At 34.3% G+C, this 24,884-nt stretch overlaps 1 protein-coding gene across 1 annotated transcript in view; it reads right to left on the reverse strand.

The window, feature by feature from the left end:
- The window catches only part of LOC141499734 (solute carrier organic anion transporter family member 4C1-like), a 126,539-nt gene that overhangs the window by 58,519 nt on the left and 43,136 nt on the right, over positions 1-24,884 (reverse strand). The window contains exons 5-6 of the mRNA XM_074202409.1: positions 10,714-10,835; positions 7,154-7,269 (exon numbers count right to left, since the gene is read on the reverse strand). Of these exons, the coding sequence (XP_074058510.1) occupies positions 7,154-7,269; positions 10,714-10,835 (238 nt within the window). The remainder of the gene's footprint in view (positions 1-7,153; positions 7,270-10,713; positions 10,836-24,884) is intronic.

Consider the following 24,884-nt stretch of genomic DNA (forward strand, 5'->3'; position numbering starts at 1 on the left):
GACTACCACACTAGCCTTTGGTTGGTCTCCCATTCTCGAGTCCTCCACTCAACTATAAAAGAGATACTCTAATCATGTCACCTCCTCTACAGTAAATCTCAGTACCATATTAGGAAGTAAAGAAAATAATCTCTATTTGACAATTAAAGTAATTCAAAATCTGGCGCTCTTCAACTTTTCCAGACTTCTTACACCTTACTTAACTCCACATTAATCACATTTGAATGTTACTTATATAAAGTAAACTACTTGGTTTTGTTTTCTTCATTCTGCTAGACCATTTATTTTAAATTTATATTACATTCAAATTCAAATTTATTACTGTTAATTTTATTTTTCTCTCCATCAACTCTTGTTACAACTTCCCCCCTTCTATTTTTTTTATTATGGATTTTCTTAACCTTTTTCTGTATGTTGGAGATCTCTTGGGTAGTCTGGTAAAGCACACGAACCCCTTTCTCAGAACAATGTTTTAAAATGCATAATATTATATTCTCCATCCAAGTTCACAGATCTTTTGATATTCATATATAAAACCTTCAGGGTTTTTTAGCAGGCAAAGGACTGAAAATAGTATTAGTTATCTGTAGGGTTTTTTTGTTTTTGTTTTTGTTTTTAGCTTGAAACAATCTGATCCCAGTTTCATCTGTTTTTCTTTTTCTCTCAGTCTAGACCAAAATCTATGGTAGAGTAATAAATTCCTTCAAAAGCCTTACTTTATAAAGGGCTCAGATCAGAATTTTCCAGGTAATTATTTTCCATCAGCAGCTCTCCTTGGTTTTGTCTACATGGAATACCATATGCTCTGGCATCCATCACCAAGTCATTGAATTCCCTTTCAAGTTCTAATTTCAGCTTTTATATCTTCAGTTCTTTTATTCGACCTTTCAAGTATCTTGAAGTTTTTGTGGTCATATCATCCTCTTTTCTGAGGTTCTAGTTGTAGCTATTTTTTTGATTTATTTTTATTTTTTAGGTTTTTGCAAAGCAAATGGGGTTAATTGGTTTGCCCAAGGCCATACAGCTAGGTAATTATTAAGTGTCTGAGACCAGATTTGAACCCAGGTACTCCTGACTCAAGGGCCGGTACTTTATCCACTACACCACCTAGCCGCCCCTAGTTGTAGTTAGTTAAGAATTATTTTTTCCTTTTAAGGTTTTACCTAGAATTCTCTTGCCTCATAGTACTTATGAGTTTTTATTTATTTTCTTTCTTATGGTTCTTTTTTCTTGTTCATGAATTTCTACCCACACAGAGATGAAAGATTCTAGTTTAATCTTTGCTTTGCAGAAACATGAATTAATTATAGATGCTGAATTGATTTCCGAGATTTGTTGGTGGGGTACTTTCTGATAATGCAAATACACTTCTGTCCCTGAGGCTATTGTAGGTTAAAGTACAAAATTCAGATCAGAGAGAAGAAAAAAAAGTGTTTGATGCAAAGTAGGGAACTTAAAAGTGTAGTACTCTGTTTTACCTCCACCATCCACACCTACTGTAGGAACAGTGGTTTTTATGGATAAATTAGATGGGTCAATTAGAGAACATTTAGAGGATAGCTAGAATAGGCAGCTTGTTCATTCTATGTGAAGATCAGCTGAAGGAATTAGTGATATTTGGGCAAGAAAGTTAATAACAATATGCAACTAATGAGATATTAGAGAAAAGATAGAGGAAAGATGATATAGGGAAAGATAGGGAAGCTATCTTAATGTATCTGAAGGGCTTTCATGTGGAAGAAGATTTAGGTAGGTTTTGCTTGGAAGGATTGAATGGACTTCTCACTGGAAGTCTTCAGGAAAAATCTAGGGAATCACTTGTCAAGAGTGTCAAAAGTGGTTTTCACAAGTCACCTTGATGGTTGGTCTCCCTCCTCACTTTCTCCTCTAAGAATTCTCATCTTCTTTTAAGGTTTAATTAAGGTAAAAACTTTTCTGTGAAGCCTTTCTTGATTGTCCTTGGTTGTTAATTCTGTCTCTTTTTACAATACCTTGTAGTTACTTATCTGTTACATGTTAGAACTTGTGTCACCTGGACTTAGCATGGCATATTGCACTTTTTAGACATATAGTGTTCAGTAAATATTTGTTACTTTGTTGAAATCAATAAGAATTCCCTCTCAAGTGATACAGTAGACAACACATGCATGCCTATTTTTAATTGTATATGATTTTTGTCCATAACTTCTTAGAAATCTTTCTCAAAAGATTTATTCCTCACATAGGTAATCTTCTTGCAATTTGTTTATGTACACACATATATTTCAATATTACTAATATAGTACTTAGTCTGCACATCCCTCTCATTACACAAGTTCAACTCCTTTTCCAATCATACATACATACACAGAATGAAAAGTTATTCCACTTATTGTACACACACCATATTATAGGTTCAAATATATTTATACCACAATGTAGCCCTACTTGGCATTTAGATTATTCATAATTTTGATTCTTCAAACACTGTAATGTGCCATGACTGAGAAGTCATTTAACATCACCAGCAGAAAAGCATTGCTTAAAAAGATGGGTTTTGATGTTAAGGAGTAGCTTTGGGTTTCCTAATTTCCCAAATACAATCCTTGTCAATTTCTTCTTCCTATTCATCTCTGTACCCAGGTCATTTTTCTTCTTGCAATGTCTACATTTTAAACTAATTGTATGAACTTCCCATCCATCAGTATTGTCAGGGTCTACTATAAGGAATCTCTTTTCTACTTGATTCTACATTAAGACACTCTATTATAGAGGTGAATATCTTGGTGAGTCTACATCTATTTTTTGCTTCTGTTTACTGCATGAAAAATAAAAGGTTAGGACTGGGCCTATGATTTCACTGGTACAAGGAAATACCACATATGAAAACTCCACCACTGAAACATATTCTTAAAGTGTTTATTGGAATAAAGTGACCTAACTCAGAGTCACATAGCCAATATCTGGAGTGAAGATCTGAACTCAGGTCTTCCTCGCTCCATGGACAGCTCAATATCTACTGTTGTGCTGTCTGTTTAAAAGAGTAGTTGCTTAACAAGACTTTTCATAAACTTAATTTCTGTAAAGTGCTTATTTTTCCCCTTTCTCTTCAGATAAAACTTTGGGATTTTGATCCCATATCCAAAGGACAAAGCAGGAACAGAGGAAATGGAAGTATTTTATATCTATTTAGCATAATAATGCTACAAACAATTGTTTCTATATTTTACCACAGAATATAAAAATGAACTGCCATAACAGAGATGTGTTATCAATACTTATTTAATGGGACCATCTCCTAGAACAGGAAAACTAGGAAAGAAACTATGTAAGTGTTGCCATTCATTTGTCTTCTTAAGAGTTTATGGCAAATTAATTTCCCATTCTTCCACTTTTGTTATATAAAGCTGCTACATGAATTGTCTTATAAAAGGATGGTGCTACATTCAAATTCTTGTATTCAGTTCAATGTGAAACAATTATTCTCTATTTCTTAAACTCAGAAGACTACATTAAAGCTGATGATAATTCAATAATAAAAAATTTTGCCACATCATCTAAGTATTTTGAAAGTGACTTGTGAAAGATAAAGTCAAACTGGAAAGCTCCTCATCTTTTCTTTCAGACTCCTTATTAATTTTAGTTTATGAACACAAATTTATAAAGAGAAATTTCTCATTTTTGCTTCTTTGTGATGGATATAGTGATTTCATTTCCCCTTTAAATTCTTTATCTTGGACATCCCCAAACCCAATGTTGTTTCTGTAATCTTAGAGATAATTTACACACTAAATTCTTAAATACTTTTTCATTTATTTAATTCATTTGTTGAATGATTATCTATAATTTGTAGAAGTATATGTCCAAAGTTCTACAATTTTTTATGAAGATTTACGTTTCTTTTATTAGATATAGACTATGCTCTTATGAATCACTCTTTTAATGCTTCCATATTAATTTGAGGGAAAACTTTATAGAACTATGTGATTATGAAGTAGAGGAATATAGGAGAAGATACAAATCAAGGTAAAATCTAAGAATTCTTACTTGGAACTTTCTGTCTATTTTACTTGATATCTCTTTATGTAAGTGAAAGGATCCATATGGCTAGGGTACAAATTCTATTGGTTTAAATTTAATGATACAAATATATAACCTTGGGATGTTAAATATATTCCAATCCAAATTCTAACTTTGCTATAATGATGTTGGAACTACTATAGAACTACTATATATCAATAACTGATATAGATTAGAATGCATATCACATTCTTTCAAATATCATCATTTAAAAGTATATTTCGTATTTTGAAACAGTCAAATCATTTGGAGTCATGTATGGAAACAGAATGAGTAATCAAGATGGACAATACAATTTGGAATCTTAAACCAAATGTAAAAATTATAACTTAAATGGGAAATCATAATCATCTCATCTCAGATGAGGAAGCAACAAAATTGCAGAGAAAGTATGCTCTTCAGTACTGCCATAAATAATAACATAACTGAAGCAGAGTTCATCATTTTTACACTGCAAAGAATTTCTCAGAGCATTTTCTAATAGCTCTATGATTTCTAAAACTCAAAGTATAGCAAAAGGATAATGGTAGTAGTTACGAGATACAATGAATCACAGAAAATTACACAGTAAATTCTATAAGATGTTAATGTAAATGAAAGAAGTCACTACCAGGTCAGTAAAGTAAAAAATAAGCAGGGAAACTAGAGAGAATATTCAAATTTCAGATCCAAACAAGTAGGCTCTAACAGAAATTAGGTATGAATTAAGTTAACTTGAATAAAATACTAACAGAGAAGACCCCAAATGAGCAAAAACAGACAAAAGGGAAATACTCTTTTTCTTTCTCTTTTCCCTTCTCTCAGTAAATATATATGTGTGTGTGTGTGTGTGTGTGTGTACATCTATATTTACTTATCAGAAACAATATTCAAAGAAGCTACATAGAAGCACAGTTATAGAGAAACCCAATTTGCAAGTCTACAGAAAAGATTTGCAAGTACTAAATAGCACTTGGAATAGAAAATCATCTTTATCAAAACCTACAACACAGAGCACAGAATTATTCTGAGGATAGGAAGATATAATCAATATATAGCTCTTTACAAATCTTAAAGTTATGTGAATGCCAGTGTAAATTGCTATTGTTACTACAATAGTTTCTTATTTGTTTCAAAATAAAATTCAGGTTCTTGACCATTAAGTATAAATCTATAGAACTACTACCCTAGCCACATGAATCCTTTAATTTACATAGAGAGATACCAAGTAAAAGAGACAAAAAGTTCCAGGTAAGAATTTTTAAATTTTACTTTGAAGAAACTGCAGACAGCATGTTTTCCATTAAAAACATTATTGGGAATAATATGGAAATTTTCAATCTGTAGTTTTTAAATGGTGCAATAAATGATATCTTTTATAATTGTCTTTTATTTTAATTAATAGATCATTTACTTATTTGAACACATTTATTTCTTGATTATCATTTTTTCATAAAAATATATCTGGGATTCATGAATGTAAGGTGACAATAACATCAAATAATTACAAATTAAATGAATAAATATACTAATTATGAGGTTAAGGCTCTGGCTATGTATTAGTCATTTTTCAATTTAAAGTAACACACATTTGTTAAATATCACATATAAAGTGGGAGGCAGCATCACATAACAGATTAAAAGTTGAATTTGAATAGGAGTTTGGTCTTGCTTCTGACAAATACTACATGATTCTGAACAGATCACTTAACCTCTCTTTGCCTCCAACAACTCTCTAAGATGATAAGTTACAAAATTATAAGTGGCTGATTTGCACTGATGAAGGGAGTTTCTCTACTAGAATTTTCCTAAACTTAATTTTTTCAAACTTAAAAAAATGTACATGTACTATGCTAAGCACAAGGGACATAAAATGATAATTTCTGCCCTCAAGGAGCTTAGGCATATCATTTTCTCATTTCCCTTCATCACTTTAATTCACCTGTAATCCATATTTTATCCATCCCATGCTCTGACTATGTAACTAACCCACCTCCATATTTCTCAGTCATACATATCCTAAATGATATTCCTCACACCACGTCTTGTGCATAGGTCATCAATAGAAATATGCCACAGGTTGCTTGCACCCACTATGAATCTCACCAAAGGTTTTTGCCATTGTCAAGGAGAATATCCTGCACAGAGTCAAATGGAAGAGAGATTTTCTAAAGATCAGTGTTTTTCAAAGGTAAAAATGAAATACTGAAGCCATTAAAAATAAAAATTAATGAATAATTCTATTTAACATATAGTGCACTTAGCATATGTCATATGCTAAGAATAATATTCAGAAAATAAATAAATTTTCTTTGTTATACATATGTTATTAGCATCACAATATATCAAACCTTGAATTCACAGAGAATTCAATGAAAATTGCTGTTCTGATATGAAAACACAGCATGTTAAGATCCCTACAACTCCCTTAGAATGTTATCAACTTAAAAGATCTTAAACATTTACTGTGTCTTGATTCCTCATAGGAAAGAATATTATACTTCCAGAAAAAAAGAATTGAGAATCAGAGCTCTAGATGATCAGTTCCTCCAGGTGACAGTGTTTTTTTTTGCATTGAGCCTCAGAACACTGCTGAAACCCCTCAATAAGAACCATAAAACTTTTTAAAAGGATAGATAATCTAATGTATGAAAAGCTAAAAGGATGAAAAATACTATTGTCTAATTTCTGCCATGGTGTTGGAAGGTCAGTTCACCAAAGTATTGTGCATCATTGCATATTTTTTGAGAAAGAGACAGTAAACAATCTTCTCTTCCCTTATCCTTAAATTTTCATTATAGGCTTAAAAAGTAATACTGTAGGATTTTTTCCTGTATTATTGTTTCTACCTAAGTCTCTTATAATATTGAAATTTTATGTTGAGGGGCAGCTAGGTGGCGCAGTGAATAGAACACTATGAGACCTGAGTTCAAATGTGACCCCAGACAATTAATAGTTGCCTAGCTGTGTCACCTTGGGCAAGTCACTTAACCCCATTGCCTTAAATAAAAAAAAAGTTTATGGTAACTGAAAACTTAAATGCCTCACAATTCAAGGCACAGTATTAAAAAATGAAATAATCTCATTTTATTTATTATAAAAGATGTTGCATTACCAAAAGAGATGCTGGGAAATCTTTAAAACTCTTTCCAAATTCCTCATCCTCAAATTTTGTTATATTTTCATCCTGATGGGCCTGAGAAACTTTTCCAGCTCGTACTAAAGAGGTGCCTATAAATGAACAATTTTGACATAATAGGCAGTTAGACAACCTTTATGATTTCTACAATTAACATAACAGTACAAGGTATCATTTTTCTGCTTTAACAAGTTAGTACTCTGGAAACATAAATTATAAAAACTAATAACTAAAATTCATATAGCACTATAATTTTGCAAAGCACTTTATGTATATTATCTTGTTTGACTCTCACAACAATCTGAGAGAAATGATTATTAATAACCAATAATTTGTTCAGATCTAGAGCCCCCTATTTTCTAAAGTCCCAATTTCAGAAATTCAGTTTCTTTAAGTATATTGCTTATAATGAGATTGGATTAATTTTCTTGTTCCACACTCAATTTTGGGTGGGGATAAATTCTTTGAATAGATTGCCCAAGACTGGATAACTTAGAAGTAAATGACATAGTCAAAGTTCATTTGAATAGTTTTAGCCCCTCATTGTAATATTCATTCTCTCATTGTTAATCAATCAGAGTTGATTGTCACCCTCAGGTGCATATATCACCCTCTTCCAATGGACATATTAACTATTAGTTCACCACCATGAATGTCTTTGGTCTAAGAGAGAGGGTCAGATGACCATCCTTTTATTAATAAACATGCTGGCAGTATTCATAAATGATTAAATTACCCAGAAATTACATTTCTAAAACTTTTAAAACTTCACAACAATATAAAATGGAGTTAGTTTTATCCTTATTTTACAGATGAAGAAACTGAGTCAGAGAGGTTAAGTAACTCATCCAGTATCACACAGCTATTAAGTGTTTAAGGAAAAATTGAGACTCAGGGTTTCCTCACTCCATTATGCCACCTATATGCCTCAAATAAGGGGAAATTGTCTAGTTAGGTGTTTAAGAAAATGTACCCCCCAGACAATCTCTCTTCTTTCCTTTAGATCATTTTACACAAGTATGGGATTGAAGATTTAGAGCTGTATGCTATCCACCTATATTTTATAAATATATAATATGTGTATGTTCGTATGTATAAACATACACACATACACTACACACATACTGTACACATGCATGCACACACTACACACACACACACACACACACACACACACACACACACCCCTATATAAAACAAAGGAGTACATTCCCAGTACAATAAGCAGTCAGGACAAAGACAAGTCAGCTGACAAGAAGAGTGTCGCATGTGTGCAACAACAAGGCCAATTTGCCTAGACTACAGTTCAGCTGTAAGGAGTCAAATAATGGGAAAGTTAGGATTGTCTCAATTTCGACAAAGCCCAGAATAAACTGGAACTAGTTAGGGAAATTTATAACAAAAATTTCTTTTCATTTATTTCAGGGTCAATGGGAATATAGTAATGGATGATTAAGGAGAAAGCTAAACTACTCAACTCTTGTTTTATTTGTTTCCTCTGTCAAGGAAAATGATCTTAGGACAGAACAAAATTGGATAATAATTAGAGTTGAAACCAAAGTTAAGTAACACAAGTAAGTAAAAGAAACTCTTAAGGAGTTCAAATCACCAAGTCTGATATAAAAGACTGTGAAGAATGTAAGAGGTAGCAAATATCTGGTTTTGTAAAGGGAAATAAGGGAGGGAAGTGGAGGGAAGGGGTAGTCTAAAAAGCATACACTTGATTTTGATTACTGACAAAGTTACAGAATATAAGGAATAGTTAATAAAAGTCTGGAAAAGAAAGTAATTAAGAACCAGCACAATTTAATCAAGAATGTATAATGACAATTTAACCATCTTTCCTTTCTTAAGAAGGAAACTACACTGGTACTTTAGGGGAATATAATAAATATATTTAACAAATTCATGAATGTTACTGTAAACTTCTGTAAAAAAGACTAATATCAATTTGGAAAAAAAGATCTTTATTGGCTTCCTTCTAGGGAGCTCCTTCTTTAGGTAAAAGCATAGATGATATGTTTATCAAATATGACGGTTATACAAAGTTGTGAGGGAGCGCATGTGTTGGATGTGTTGGATGACAGAATCTGGATCCTAAATGATATAACTAGGTTTGAATTCTGGGTAGAAGAGAACAACAGAAAATTTATTAAGGTTAAACTAAAAAAATCAACACACAAGTAAAAGATTGGGAAAGTGTGGTTAAGCATAGTTGAATTGAAAACAATTCAAGACAACAAGCCCAATTTCAATGAAAAGTATGATATAGTAACTCAAAAGCCAAGGGAGCTGTCAATTTGTAGTCCTATGCCACAGAAAGATCATTTTCAGAGTATGGCAGTCTAGATGGGACATTAAATATGTGAAAAATATTGTGAAATTAATGAAAAGATTGGCTGCAGCAAGACTCTAAAAGGCTTTAAATACCAGTTTGGGGAGTTAATCTACAGGAAACAGGGAGCCAAAGAAAACTAGGACAGTGACATAGATTATTTTAACAGTTGTGTGGAGAATGGACTAGTGAAGGGAAAGTTTGGAAGGAAAAAAGTCCAGTAAGGAGATTATTCCAATGCAACATGTGAAAGATGAGAAAAAGTTCCAAATAAAGATAATTAATGATTGTTCAATGGAAAAATAGGGATGGATGCCAGTAATGTTAGAGAGAAAGAACTGACAAGATTTGGAAGCTGAGTAGTTATCAGGAGTCAGAGAGAGGGGAAAAACTCAAAGATAACTCTGTAGTTACAACTTAAAATGCACCTTGATGGTATCCACCAAAGGAATAGGTCAGATGAAAGGTACATTGAGGGAAAAGATAATGAGTTGCTTTGAATTTGCTGAATTGGAAACGCCCATGGTAAAGTATGCACTATGCAGAACAAATGAACAAATCCATGGCTGTGGTAGAGAAATTAAACAAAATAAGAAAATTTGGGAACATTAATATAAAAGTCAGATTTCATACACACAAAAAGATTGCTTTTATTATTTAGTTCTCTTACAAATTATGAACTAATCATGCCAAAAAGCTGTATGTCTAGATATCTGACATACAGAAATTTTTACTTAAACAGATTATTATTAAGATTTAGGTCAATAGGACCTATTTTGTTCCAATAAATTAAGGACACATTAATATGAAATACAAAATAGTGGTCAAGATAACTGTTATTTTACTGAAATTTACTTAATCAATAGGATGTACTGTCACAATAAGATTTTTTTTAAGTTTATTTGAATTACAGAATAATAATATATTATAGTTTAGTGCTTTTAAAGCACTTGCACATATTCTTTTGTTATATCCACAAGGCCATCCCATGTGGACCAAATAGATTATTTTTGATTAATGCAAAATAGATTTTTTCAGACCTGTTTGCTAATTAAGATGGATTATTATTACCTTTTAGGAACAAGGCAATTAGTCTATTGGTAACAGTAAAAAATAAATAGTCAAACAATTCTTCTATTTCAGTTCCTGCTCTAAGAATGAGATTCATTTTAAGAATTATCTTTTTTTTTTTAACATTTACCTGGTAAATGCTTTGGAAAGCAAGAAAAAGGTATAATCAAAGCCCATCCCAGCAAGCAGGAAATAAGAAACCCTATCCACCATGCACCCAGCCAGCGTGGATCATCTTCAGTGATGTCAATGCTTAAATAAAAAAAAAAGATTCAAATCTAGTTTCTTATTGCAAACACACATAGAAATATTTTGCTACTTTGATATTATAAGGCAGAGGCCATGTCCTCTTATTGATCCCAGTGCCTAGTAAGTGCTTCAAACACAATAGTGGCTGCTTAATAAATGATTGCTGAATGTATGATTAGAAAAATAGAAATTCCTTCTGAGGAAGAATAGCACCAATTGACCAATCAAAAAAGCATAAATTAAAGATGTACCAGGTGCTAGGGAAAAAATTCAAAACTGAAAAATAGTTTTAGCCATAAAGGAGCTTATTCTTTTTTTTATAAAATAGACATATTCATAGATAATTTGTGTCATATAAGTCACTATATTATATATTACCAAAATAAAAGCCTCTGTCTTTTTTTCTGTCCCTAATGCAGCCAGCTCTTTAAAATATACCAATATTGAAACTGGAGGAGCTTTCATAGAAAGAGTAGGAAGGAAAAGTATTAACATATTTATAGATGAAATCCCATGGTAACCAAGTTCATGGAACATGAAAATTATTTTGCTGTGGAGCTCTTATAATGTGTATATTCAAGAACTAAATCACATTCTCAATATCTGAAAATGATGCAGAATTTAGATCTTTAATCTTAATAGCAAAATAATTGCAAAATAGTGCTCTGGAAAGAAAAATGTAACATGTACATTGTCTTCCATTCCTTTCCTGCACTTGGGACTTTTGTGCTTATTTGGGATGTTTTTTTGGAGAGTGTTTTTTGGAATTCAAATGGGTTTCTATGACTGGGGTTTGTGGGAGGGAGTTAGAATATTTTATATGGGGAAGCAATGTAGAAGGGATTTACAAAGGAAAGAGGAAATGCCCATAAAATTTGTCCAAATTAGTGTAAAGGGCCCAAATGTAACTTTACAAAAATTCCTTTCCTCTTCTAGACCTACAAATGATATATTGTTCTTCCATAATTTGGGTTCAAAAATCAACCTAATAAAGTACTGGATAGGAAAAGCACAAGTCAACAATATCTGATTATTGTAATGATCAATTTTGGACCTGGGCACAGATGATGAAACACCCTTCCCTCATCTTAGCAGAGACACCTATACACCATTAGATGATCATCAATGAATTGGTTGGGTTAGTTTTAACTCTTTTTCTTTGTAACAATGAGTATTAAACTTGGTACATTGTTATAACATCAGGATTATGTCTGTGGTACAAAACAATTTTTTAAAAATGGGTTTTTTAGGGGCGGCTAGGTGGAGTAGTGGATAAAGCACCGGCCTTGGAGTCAGGAGTACCTGGGTTCAAATCTGGTCTCAGACACTTAATAATTACCTAGCTGTGTGGCCTTGGGCAAGCCACTTAACCCCATTTGCCTTGCAAAAACCTAAAAAAAAAAAAATGGGATTTTTAGTGGATTTAAAGTTCAATATGTATTAATGTGTGACCTCAAAAAGTTAATTCTATGGAGAAACATATTCATAACAAGAAAGTTGACAGTTTCTCTGAAGTCAGCTCTGCCCTGCTCAGCATTCTGGGACAGTCTCTGTTCAGGTCTAAGGATCAAACTTTTAGGAAGCAAAGTGATAAGCTGAAATATCTTTAAAAGAAATCTACTGGGGCGGCTAGGTGGTGCAGTGAATAGAGCACCTGCCCTGGAATCAGGAGTACCTGAGTTCAAATCTGGCCTCAGACACTTAATAATTACCTAGCTGTGTGGCCTTGAGCAAGCCATTTAACCCTATTTGCCTTGCAAAAAAAAAAAAAGAAATCTACTAAGATGATGAAAAGACTGGAGAACATTCTTAGATAAATGGAAGACTTTGGAGGACTTAGAAGATTTTGGAGGACTTGATAGCTAGCAGATGGCTTAAATGTATTCCACTTGCCCTTTTCTGTATTATCTAAACTGGTTTTTAAGTCCTTTAATTCCTTCACCAAGCTGCTGACTTAGCTTTCGTGATTTTCTCACATTGCTCTCATTTCTCAAAGAAGGCAGAAAAAGAAGCAAAGGGAAGATGTAAAGGAAAACTTTGCATAATGATAATGCTAATTACAAAAAATGAAATACATTGCTTTCTCTCTTCATTAGAGGTCTTCAAGGAAAAAACAGAAAGCCACTTGCCAAATATTTTGCAGATGGAATTTTATGGCACACAGATTAGAATGGATAATACCTTACAAGCCTAAACTTGTGAGTCTGTGACTCTAGTTCCCTTGTTAAATCGTTGAAAAAATGGCTACAGATCAGGGTTCTAAGGAAAAAAAACAGTATAAAAGCTTACATTTAAATATAGTCTACCAAGGAATTTCATTGTTTCTACTCCTCCATACCCCTACATGTTGTATGGTATATTTCTGCTCCATTTTGGGAAATCATCAAGAGCAATGGTCCCTGCAGATAGGGTCAGCTCTTGGTGTCCTCATGTTAGCAAAACAGAAGAATAACTATTATTTACTCATGCAGTACAGCAGGGTAGAAGATGGAATCTGTTCTGAGAAGTGCCACTGAAAAACACTCTAGGGAAGTTAGCTTGAATTATAATGGAGCAAAGAAATACTGTTGATGTTTTTCCCTTATACTGGTCAGTATTCCATAGATGCAAGGTAATCAAATCTGAGGAGAGAGGGAAGAAAAATAGAACTTTTGAGGTGGTGAAGCAGAATAGCTGTGATAGTATTGGGTAGCTGAGTGTTTTCATTTTTTCATGTGTTTCTGGAGGCCCTGTTTCACTGTCCATCACAGGAAGACTGTCAAAAAAAGATGTATCAGGGTGGCTAGGTGGCACAGTAGATAGAGCCCTGGAGTCAGTAGTACTTGAGTTCAAATCCGGCCTCAGACACTTAATAATTACCTAGCTGTGTGGCCTTGGGCAAGCCACTTAACCCCATTTGCCTTGCAAAAACCTAAAAAAAAGGATGTATCTCAGGGGCAGAGCCAAGATGGTGGGATGAAGACAGGAAATCCCAGAAGCTTTCCCCCAGATCACTCCAAATACCTTCAAGTTATAACTCTAACCAAATTCTGGAGTGACAGAATGAATGCACAGAAAGACTGGGTCAAACAATTTTCCCACCCTAGACAACTTGGAAGATTCACAGGAAGGGTCAGTTCCACCAGGGTTGGAAAGGGCCACAGTATAACCTGGGACTAGATCTGCCATCTGAGCAAACTGGTTCTAGTCAATCAGAAGCAGCCCAGGGGTGCCTGGGTCCCTAGGGGCACCTGGATCCATGGCAGCAAGGACGGTTTCTAAATCTCTCAGCCCAGAGATTGTCAAGGAAAACTTGGAAGGTCAGTGGGAAAACACTGTTGCACCAGAGTGAGTGCAGAACCCAGGCCAGCTTAGGCCTCAGTGCAGCCCTGCCTCAGGAACCAGAAGCAAGCCTGTGGAGCCACCCAGCAGCTAATTTCACAGTGCATTGGAACAGACTTCATAGGTCTGTCCACTGTCCTTGGGGCAGGACTCTGTTGCTTTGCCCATTCTCAGATCCAGGTTGAAGTCTGGGTCCCTGTCTCAGGAAAAGAAGCTTTACTGCTGTAGTGGAGCAGGGACCCTCCTTACAGTTCCAGGGCAGGGAGGAGTGCTTGTGGTCATCCACAGACTAGAGCAAAGACCAGAGGAGCAGTCAGAACCTCTAATAAGACCTTGAAGGACCTAAGGTCCCTGGGGAAAGGGAAAACAGATGCAAAAACCCTCAAAAGCTTGGGAAAGTATGTTCACCTTGGAAGCGGAGCCTCACCTTAACAAAGAGTTAAAAATCAAGTCATAGGCTGGGGAAATGAACAAACAACAGAAGAAAAAGAATCTAACCAATAGCCAATTACTTTGGTACCATGGAGGATCAAAACAAACACTCAGAAGATAACAAAGTCAAAGCATCTGTATCCAAAAACTCCAAAAAATATGAATTGTTCTTAGACTATGGAAGAGCTCAAAAATATTTTGAAAATCAAGTAAGGGAGATAGAGGGAAAAATTGAGAAGAGAAATGAGAACAATGTGGGAAAAGTCATGAAAACTTAGTCAAGTAGCTTAGTGAAGGAATTACAAAAAAGTACTAAAGAAAATAACATCTTAAAACCAGTTTAGATCAAACAGAAAAAGCATTCCAAAAGGTCAATGTGAAGAAGAATTAAAAAGCAGAAATGATAAAATGGAAAAGGAGATACAAAAAGCTCTCTGAAGAAAATAATTCCTTCAAATTTAGAATGGAGCTAAGGGAAGCTAATGACTTTGTGAGAAATCAAGAAATAAAACAAAACTAGAAGTATTAAAAAACTAGAATAAAATGTGAAATATCTCATTGGAAAAACAACTGACCTGGAAACAGATCCAGGAGACCAGGAGAGATAGTTTAAAAATTATTGGATTACCTGAAAGTCATGACCAAAAGAAACCCCTAGATTTCATTTTTCAAGAAATTCTACCAGGAGAATTATTATCCTGATATCCTAGAAGCATAAGGTAAAATAGAAATTGAGATAATCCACTGATCCCCCCAATAAAAACTCCCAGGAATAATATAGCCAATTCTAGAACTCCTAAGTCAAGGAGAAAATATTACCAGCAGCCAGAAAGAAACAATTCAAATACTGTGAAGCTACATTCAGGATAACCAGGATTTAACATCTTCTATCTTAAGAGTTTGCAGGGTTTGGAATATAATATTCCAGAAGGCAAAAGAGCTTGGTTTACAACTGAGAATCAACTATCCTGCAAAACTGAGCATCCTCTTTTAGGGGAAAATAGAGGATTTTCAAACTTTCCTGTTGAACTGAAAAGAAATGAACAGAAAGTTTGATCTTTTTTTTAAGGTTTTTTTTTTTGCAAGGCAATGGGGTTAAATGGCTTGCCCAAGGCCACACATCTAGGTAATTATTTAGTGTCTGAGACCGGATTTGAACCCAGGTACTCCTGACTCCAGGGCCAGTGCTTTATCCACTGTGCCACCTAGCTGCCCCATGTTTGATCTTTAAGAACAGGATTCAGTTGAAACATAGAAAGGATAGATGGAAAAGGCAAATTATGAGGGATTTAATGATGTTGAATTGCTTATATTCCTGCATGGAGAGAAGATTCTAATAACTCATATAAACATTCACATTTATTAGACCAGTTAGAAGGAATATATATATATATATATATAATATATATATGTATATATATATGTATGTATGTATGTATGTATATGTATATGGCACTGGAGGGAGCTGAATATGAAAGTATAATATATTATAAAGACTGAGTTAATGAACAAGAAAGGAACATACTGGGAGAAAGGGAAAGGAGAGGGAGAATGGGCTAAGATGCCAAACAGGATATTATATATGATCATAGAGGTTAAGAGGGAACCTCTAGAATTTACTGAATGAAGATTTAGTAATATTCAGAACATGGAATGTGTTTCCAGTTTCTCAAACTCTGATCAACTAGACAGACAAAATCTAAACTAGGAGAAATAACCTGCTGGGGGTGGTGGTGGAGGAATATTAGGATCCTTAAAAGGACTTCCTGAAACAATATTTATCTGAGGCCCAGGGTCAGTCTCAGGAATATTCAGAAACTGAAGTGTGGACTGTATGGAATATCTGGAGAAATCTGATATGATAATAGAAATGTACAATAATGACAAGAAAAGCCATTCATTCATAGCATGACTGCTCTAATAGAAGATTATTTTAGAAGTGTTAGAAATAGCAGTTTTGAAAATAACACAGAACTAGGATGGTTTTGACAGAAAAAACTGATTTGAGATAGTAGGTTATCTGTTTTTTCTATTCATGGTAATAAGTGCATTTATAAGGATTCTACATAGAAAGAGGGTTAATGACTGAGTTGATTATGTTCAATAACAAAAATGCATAGGTAAGAAAGAAGGATGCACTGGGAGAGGGGGGGAAGAATAAGAAAGTGGGGAAATTATCTCTTAAAAAAGAGGAACACAAGGAGGAGATTTCACATTATATGGGAGAAGGGGTCTGGGGCAGGCAATGCTTTAACCTCAATCACATCTAAATTAGTTCAAAGAGAGAAAAACCTTATACATACTTAAATGGTAATAGAAATTTATCTTGTTCAACAGGGAAGTAGGAAAGGAAGGGGATAAAAGAAAGAAAGAAAGTTGATAAAAGAAGGCAGTGTAAAAAATAAAATAGTTGGAGAAGGAAAATATAAATAGAAAACAAAATGGAAAGAAATGCACATTTGGTAATCAGAACTGTGAATGTGAATGAGATGAACTAACCAATAAATTGGACCAGATAAAAGAATGAACTAGAAACCAAAGTCTAATACAATGTTGTTTACAAAAAACATACTTCAAACAGAGAGGCACATACAGAGTTAAAATAAGGGACCACAACAAAATCTATTATGCTTCAACTGAAGTATAAAAGACAGGGATAGTTATTATGATCTCAGACAAAGCAGAAATATACCCAATTTATAAAACATACAGGGAAACCTCACCAAAAGACCCATTGACAATTATGTACTGTCAATAATAAACATATATGTAGCAAACAGCATAGCATACAAATTCTCAAAGGATAAGTTAAATGAATTACATAAGGAAGTAGACAGTAAAACTATACTAGCTAAGGTACATCAACTCTTTCCTCTCTGAGCTAGATAAATTTAATGACAAAATAAATAAGAAAGACATCAAAGACATGAAAAGATATGATAGACTTTTGGGAAAAATGAATGGAATAGAAAGGGATATACATTTTATCAGCTGTACTTGGCACTTTCACAAAAGTCGAACATATATTAGAGTATAAAACCTTACAACCAAATGCAGAAAAGCAGAAATATTAAATGCTTTCTGTGGAAGATTAAAGGTAATTGAAAGTTAATTTAATTCTAATTTCTCTTGACTCCAAGGTCAGTGCTCTTTACACTGCACCACCTAGCTGCCTAAGAAAACTCTAAGTCAGTAGCCATAAATTCAAGATGTCCACCCTGGGGAGAGAGAGAGAGAGAGAGAGAGAGAGAGAGAGAGAGAGAGAGAGAGCATTTATACATTAAAAAGAAACAAAGGAATCATTAAAACTTTTGGTGGATACTGAATGAGGTTTCACATTTGTTCACAAATGTTATCTTTACATTGCTATCTTGTTATTGAGAAGATGGCTATCTATCATGTACCTGATTTAATAATTAACAAATACCAGAAACCTATGTGGTTCTCACAAAGATAATAAGCCAAGTTTCCCAAATTCTTATCATGTCTTACGATTTTTAAAATAATTCACAACAGGAGAGCTAGAAATTACAAACTCATAATCTTCATTTACAGATTGAGAATTAAACTTTGGGCAGTAGCATAGGCTGCAAAATTATTACTTTTGACAAACTACAACACAAAGATAATATATTCTGACCAGGTGGAACTTACACCAGGAATGCAGGGCTGGCTCAACTTTTAGGAAAATTATAAGCATAACTGACTATATTAATAACAAAAAATCATAAAAAAAATCACATGATCAATAGATGCAAAAAAATGGAAAAAAATACAACAATTATTCCCTTGAACAGACTAGAAGGAATTAGAATCAATAGAGTATTTCTTAAAATCGTAAGTGATATCTAAAACTAAGACTAAGCATTAACTCTAATAGGAATAAACTTAAAGCCTTCCCAATAAGATCAGGAATAAAGCAAGAATGTCCATTGTCACCATTTTTTTTCTTTTTTTCTCATGGTCACCACCATTATTCAATATTGTTTTAGAAATGCTAGTCTTAGCAAAGTAAAATAAGCTGAAGAAATAAAAATAGGCATTAAAGAAACAAAACTATCACTCTTAGAAGATATAATGTTTATTTAGAAAACCTCAGAGAAGCAACTCTTGCTGTTTGTCCTTTGTTCTTGCCATGACATTTAGGTGAATTGGATTTAAGGGAGGACTATGCAGAGTCATCAGTCTCACTTTCTTCTCTAGAATCATCTGCGTCCAGTGACCAGATGTGAATCAGAAAGCCTGAAGATGATCCTGCATATGGTGGGAGATCTTGGCCTTTTTTGAGTTAGGGTTTTTAATATTTCTCAGTTTGACTGAGCCAAAGGGCATTAAGTGATTATGATTGGGTAATCTCTAATAAGAATGAAGGACAAAAACCAAAGCAAGTAGCAGGAGGTGCTCCATTGCTGACCAGTTGGGCATCCCAGCTCTTCTCCCTCCTCCCCTCTTCTCCTCCTTTCCCCCTTCCCTCCTCTTTCTTCTTATCTCTATCTTCACACGCTATCACACTGTTACAAGCAGGTGTTCTGCCCAAGAGAATGTAAATTTTTGATTTCCCAAATCTGACAAATTTTCTTGGGATTTATGGGCCTCAAATCTCTTTGACTCTCATCAATTAGGCAACAATAAGTCTCAGGGCAAGCCTCACTTGGTCATTATTTGGGTCTCAATTGGCTCAGAGTGAATGTAAATAGCAGTTGTTTCTGTTTTGGCCAGAAAACTTGAGGGTCTTCATTTCTCAGATTATTATTTTCTGAATTAAGTTAAAGAGGACAAACTGAGTCTCATTTCTTTTTTAGCTAGCCTTAACACTGAATAGACATTGCTTCAGTCAAAATGAGAGCTATTAAAGACCCTAGCTTTAAAAGGCCAAAGTCTCCCACTACCTCCAGGGTCATCTCTCTTTCTCTCTCTCTCTCTCTCTCTCTCTCTCTCTCTCTCTCTCTCTCTCTCTCTCTCTCTCTCTCTTCATTTCCAGAAATTCAACTAAAAAACTAGCTAAAATAATACTTCATCAAAGTTGCAAGACATAAAAAAATCCTAGATAAATAATTAGCATTTTAATAAATTACAAACAACATTCAGCAGGAAGAGATAGAGAAATTCCACTTAAAATAACTGAAGACAATGTAAAATACTTGGTTATCTAACCTGCCAAGACAAACATAGGCTTTAGATGAATAAAAATGCAAAACACTTTTCACACAACTAGAAAAATATTAATTGGCAGAATAAGTCAATAAAAATGACAATTCTAAATTAATTTGCTTACTGAGAAACATAACAATCAAACTACCATAGAATTATTTTATAGCACTAGAAAAATGGTAACAAAATTCATTTGGAAGAACAAAAGGTCAAGAATATTTTTGTTAATTTTATTTTTAAATTTATTTATTTTTAATCCCTCCCCCAGCTACATACAAAAACAAGTTTCAGATTTACTTCCAAAATTTTGAGTTCCAAATTCTCTCACTTGCTCCCACCCCATTCCCCCTCATTGATAAAACAAGTTACTTGGTATATGTTAAAAATGAGTAACCATGAAAAATTTTACTATAATAGTCATGTTGTAAAAGTAAACCTAATCCCCCTCCCACAAGAAAGAAAAACCTCAAGAAAAATAAAATTTTAAAAAATATACTTCAATCTCAATTCATACAACATCAGCTCTGTCTTTGGGATGGATAGCATTCTTTATAAGTGTCACTGCTAGGCCAGAGAATTGGCATGGTTTTATAGTCTTTTGGACTTAGCTCCAAATTGCTCTACATAATTGTTGAATCATTTCACAACTCTTCCAATAGTGCCTTAATATCTCATTTTCCCTATATCACTTCCAGTATTTGTCATTTTCTTCTGTCCTATTAGCCAATCCAATGGGTATAAGGTAGTACCTCAGAATCGTTACAACCCATATTTCTCCTATCAATAATGAGGTAGGACATTTTTTTTAAAAAAGAGATTTAGGGGCGGCTAGGTGGCACAGTGGATAAAAGCACTGGCCCGGAGTCAGGAGTACCTGGGTTCAAATCAGGTCTCAGACATTTAATAATTACCTAGCTGTGTGACCTTGGGCAAGCTACTTAACCCCATTTGCCTTGCAAAACCCTAAAAAAATAGAATAAAAATAAAAAAGAGATTTAAATAGATTTCATTAATAATCTCATCTGAAAACTTCATTTCTCTTGATCATTTATCAATAGGGAATGGTTCTTATTTTTTATAAATTTGATCCAGTTCTCTATGCTTGAGAAATTGTTTTTTAGTCAGGGAAACTTGTTTCAATACCTTTTCTCCCCACAATTGCTATTGCTAGCTGTTATTTCCATCCATCCTATTTTCCCTCACCCCCATTTATTCTAGTCTCTCTTTTTCACCCTGTCCCTCCTGAAACATGTATCGCAGCTAACTACCCTCTCCCATTATCTTCCCTCCATTCAATCACCTTCATCCCCTCTCCCCAATCTCTTTCCTCTCCTATTTTCCCCTTGGGTAAGTTAAATTTATATATTCAACTTAGTGTGTATGTTATTCCTTCTCTGAGTCAATTCCATTGAGAGTAAGGATCACTCACTCCCCCCCCCCCTTCCCTCTCTTTCACTCTTCTGTAAAATTTTTTTCTTACCATAACTTACACCATTCTACCTCCCCTTTCCCTTTCTCCCAGTACAATCCTTTCTCCACCCATTAACTCCATCTTTTTAATGTATTATACCTTCAAATTCAACTCCCTCCTATGCCTTATCTATATATGCTCCTTCTAATTGCCTTAATAAATGAGAAAATTCACCAGAGTTGTCAAGATCATCTTCTCATGCAGGAATATAAGCAGTTCAATATTATTAAATTTCTCATGTTTTGCTCTTCCTTTCCACCCTCTTTAGGCTTCACCCGAATCCTGTACTTGAAGATCAAACATACTGTTCAGCTCTGTTATTTCATTAGGAAAATTTGTCTTTTCCCCTGAAAGAATATGTTTAGTTTTGCTGGATAGTTGATTCTTGGTTGTAAAACAAGTGCTCCTACTTTCCAGAATATTATATTCCAAGCCCTATGATCCCTTAATGTAGAAGCTGCTAAATGCTTTGTTATCCTGACTGTAGCTCCATGATATTTGAGTTGTTTATGGTTGCTTGCAATATTTTCTCCTTGACTTGGGAGTTCTGAAATTTGGCTATGATATTCTGAGCAGTTTTCATTTTGAGATCTTTCAGGAGGTATCAGTGGATTCTTTCAGTTTCTATTTTACCCTCTGCTTCAAGGCTATTAGGGCAATTTTCCTACAGAATTTCTTGAAAAATGAACTTTCAGGTAGTGCAATAATTTTAAAATTATCTCTCCTGAATCTGTTTTCCAGGTCACTTGTTTTTCCAATTACATATTTCACATTTTCTTATAGTTTTGCATTCTTTTGGTTTTGTTTTATTGTTTCTTGATTTCTCACAATGTCATCAGCTTCCCTTTTATAGCTCCATTCTACATTTGAAGAAATTTTCTTTGGAGAGTTTCTGTATCTCCTTTTCCATCTGGTCAATTATGCTTTTAAAAGTATTCTCCTCATTGACCTTTTGGACTGCTTTTTCCATTTGACCCAAGCTAGCTTTAAAGATATTATTTTCTTCAATATATTTTTGTAATTCCTTCACCAAGCTGATGACTTGGTTTTCATGGTTTTCCCACATCACTCTTATTTCTCTTCCCAATTTCTCCTCTACTTCCCTTACTTGATTTTCAAAATCTTTTTTGAACTCTTCCATAGCCTGAGATCAATTCATATTTTTCTTGGAGGTTTTGGAAACAAGTTTTAACCTTGTTATTTTTTGAATGGGCAATTTGATCCTCCATAGGAGCAAAGTAATACTCTATGGTCAGATATTTTTTTCTTCTGTTGTTTCCTCATTTCTCTAGTCTATAACTTGATTTTAACTCTTTATTAAGATGGGACTCTGTTTTCAGGGTGAAGGATGCACTGTTTCAAGCCTTTGAGGGTTTTGGCAGATGTTTTCAGGGATACCCCACAGGGACCTCAATTCTATCAAGGTCTTATAAGAGGCTCTGACTGATTTCCTGGTCTATGCTCTGGTATGTGGATGACCACAAGCACTCCCCTCAGCCCTGGAATGGTAAGGAATGTCCCTGCTCCACTATGGCAATAAAGCTCCTTTTCCTGAGATTGCAACTTGGATCTGAGTATGTGTAAAGCCATAGAGTTCTGCCTCAGGGATAGCAGAAAGACTTCTAAAATCTTACCCAACCCTCTTCTGTATGTGGGCTGAGTTCTCTGGAAGCAGCTGCCAGGAAGCAGCATCCCAGGCCTACTCCTGTCCCCTTGGGACAGGTCTGTTCTGAGGCCTGTGCTGGACTGGATTCTGCTCATACTCTGATGCAACAGAGTTTTCCTGTTGACCTTCCCAATTGTCCTTGGCAATCCCTGGGTTGAGAGGTCTGGAAACTACCACCACTTCCATAGATCCAGGCACTCCCATTTCAGGCCCAGGTACCTCACAGTCTGTTCCAGGCTTGCTGGAGCTAGTTTTCCTGGGCAAGGCCCAGGTTGTACTTTGGGCCTTTTCTAACCCCGGGGCAACAGACCCCTCCCAGTGAATCTTCAAAGTTGTCATGGGCTAGAAAATTGTTTTACTTAGCCTTTCTGCCTCCCTAAAATTTGGTTAGAATCATTATTTAAAAGAATTTGGGATAGTCTTGGGGAGAGCTCCTGTGTCCCTACCTTCATACCACCATCTTGAATCTGTTCCCCCAAAAGGTCAAGAATATTAAAGGAATCAATGGGGAAAAACAGATGATGGCCTAGCAGTTCCAGATTTCAGAATATATGGTAATTATAAAAAATATGGTACTGGTCATTAAAGAGAGGGGTAGATCACTGGAATAGATTAAATATAAAACACACAGTATAAAGTGATCATGGTGTTTGATAAATCCAAAGATTTAAGCCTTAGGTTAAAGAACTCAACATCTAACAAAAACTGTAGGAAATACTGGAAAGCAATTTGATAGAGACTAAGCACAGACTAACCTCTGACACTATATACCAAAATAAGTTAAAAATAGATAAATGATTTAGATAATATAATAAGGGGAGCAAGGGAAAAGTTACATGTCATATCTATAGCTATGGGAACAAATTATAACCAAAGAAGTTATAAAGAATATTCTGAAATGTAAAATGGATAATTTTGATTACCTGAAATTAAAATATTTTTTGCATAAAAAAACCTATGCTGTCAGCATGAGAAAAAAAACAGGAAACTGGGAAAAAAAATTTTTTGCAGCAAATTTCCATGATAAAGACCTCATTTCTCAAATATAAGAACTGAGTTCAATATTTAAAAATAAGAACTGTAGAACACATAGATATATGAAGATAATGAGTTACAATATGAATTTCTGTTGGGGGGAATTGATCCAACCACCCTAGAGAATATTTGAGGGCTATCAAATTTTGTATATCTTTTGATCCAGCAATATCACTACTAGGTCTATATTGCAAAGAGATCAAAGAACAGGGAAAAGAACCTATTTATGCAAAATTATATATAGCAGCTCTTTTGTGGTAGCCAAAAACCATCAATAGAGGAGATGATCATAAAAGTGAGGAATGGCTGAACAAGTTGTGATATAATACCCTAGTTCTAAAAGAAATGATGAGCAGAACAAGTTTGAGAGGAAACCTGGAAACACTTATATGAACTCATGGAAACCAAAATAAGTAATACAACCCGAAGAACATTGTGCACAGTAATAGCAATATTGTAAAGACACTTCCAGAAACAGAACTTATCATTTTATTGTTTTATTTCATTTGTGTTTTCTTTTCAACATGGCTAATATTGAAATATATTTTGCATGACTTCATATGTGTAATTCATATAAAATTGCTTGCCTTCCCAAAGAATAGGCAGGGGCAGAAGAGTGGGAGAGGATTTGGAATTCAAAATTTTTATAAATGATTGCTAAAATTTTTTTACATGTAATTGGAAAATATTTAATAAAATAAATAATTATGTTAAAAACCCTCACTGAACCCTGCAATCCCCTCAAGCTGTCAAATAGCATTACCTCTACTTCCTCTTCACTCTCATTTTAATTAATTCCCACCTGGCTTAATCACTCAACTAAGAATCCTTTCTTAAAGGTTACCAAAGATCTCTAAATTGTCAATTGTATTTCTCAATCCTCTTCCCTCTTGATCTCACTATATCATTTAGCACTGTTGACCATCTTCCTGAATAGTCTCTTATTTCTGGGTTTTCATGACACTATTTCCTTATT

The sequence above is a fragment of the Macrotis lagotis genome, chromosome X (assembly GCF_037893015.1).
Source record: "Macrotis lagotis isolate mMagLag1 chromosome X, bilby.v1.9.chrom.fasta, whole genome shotgun sequence".
In the NCBI taxonomy this organism is placed as follows: domain Eukaryota; kingdom Metazoa; phylum Chordata; class Mammalia; order Peramelemorphia; family Peramelidae; genus Macrotis; species Macrotis lagotis.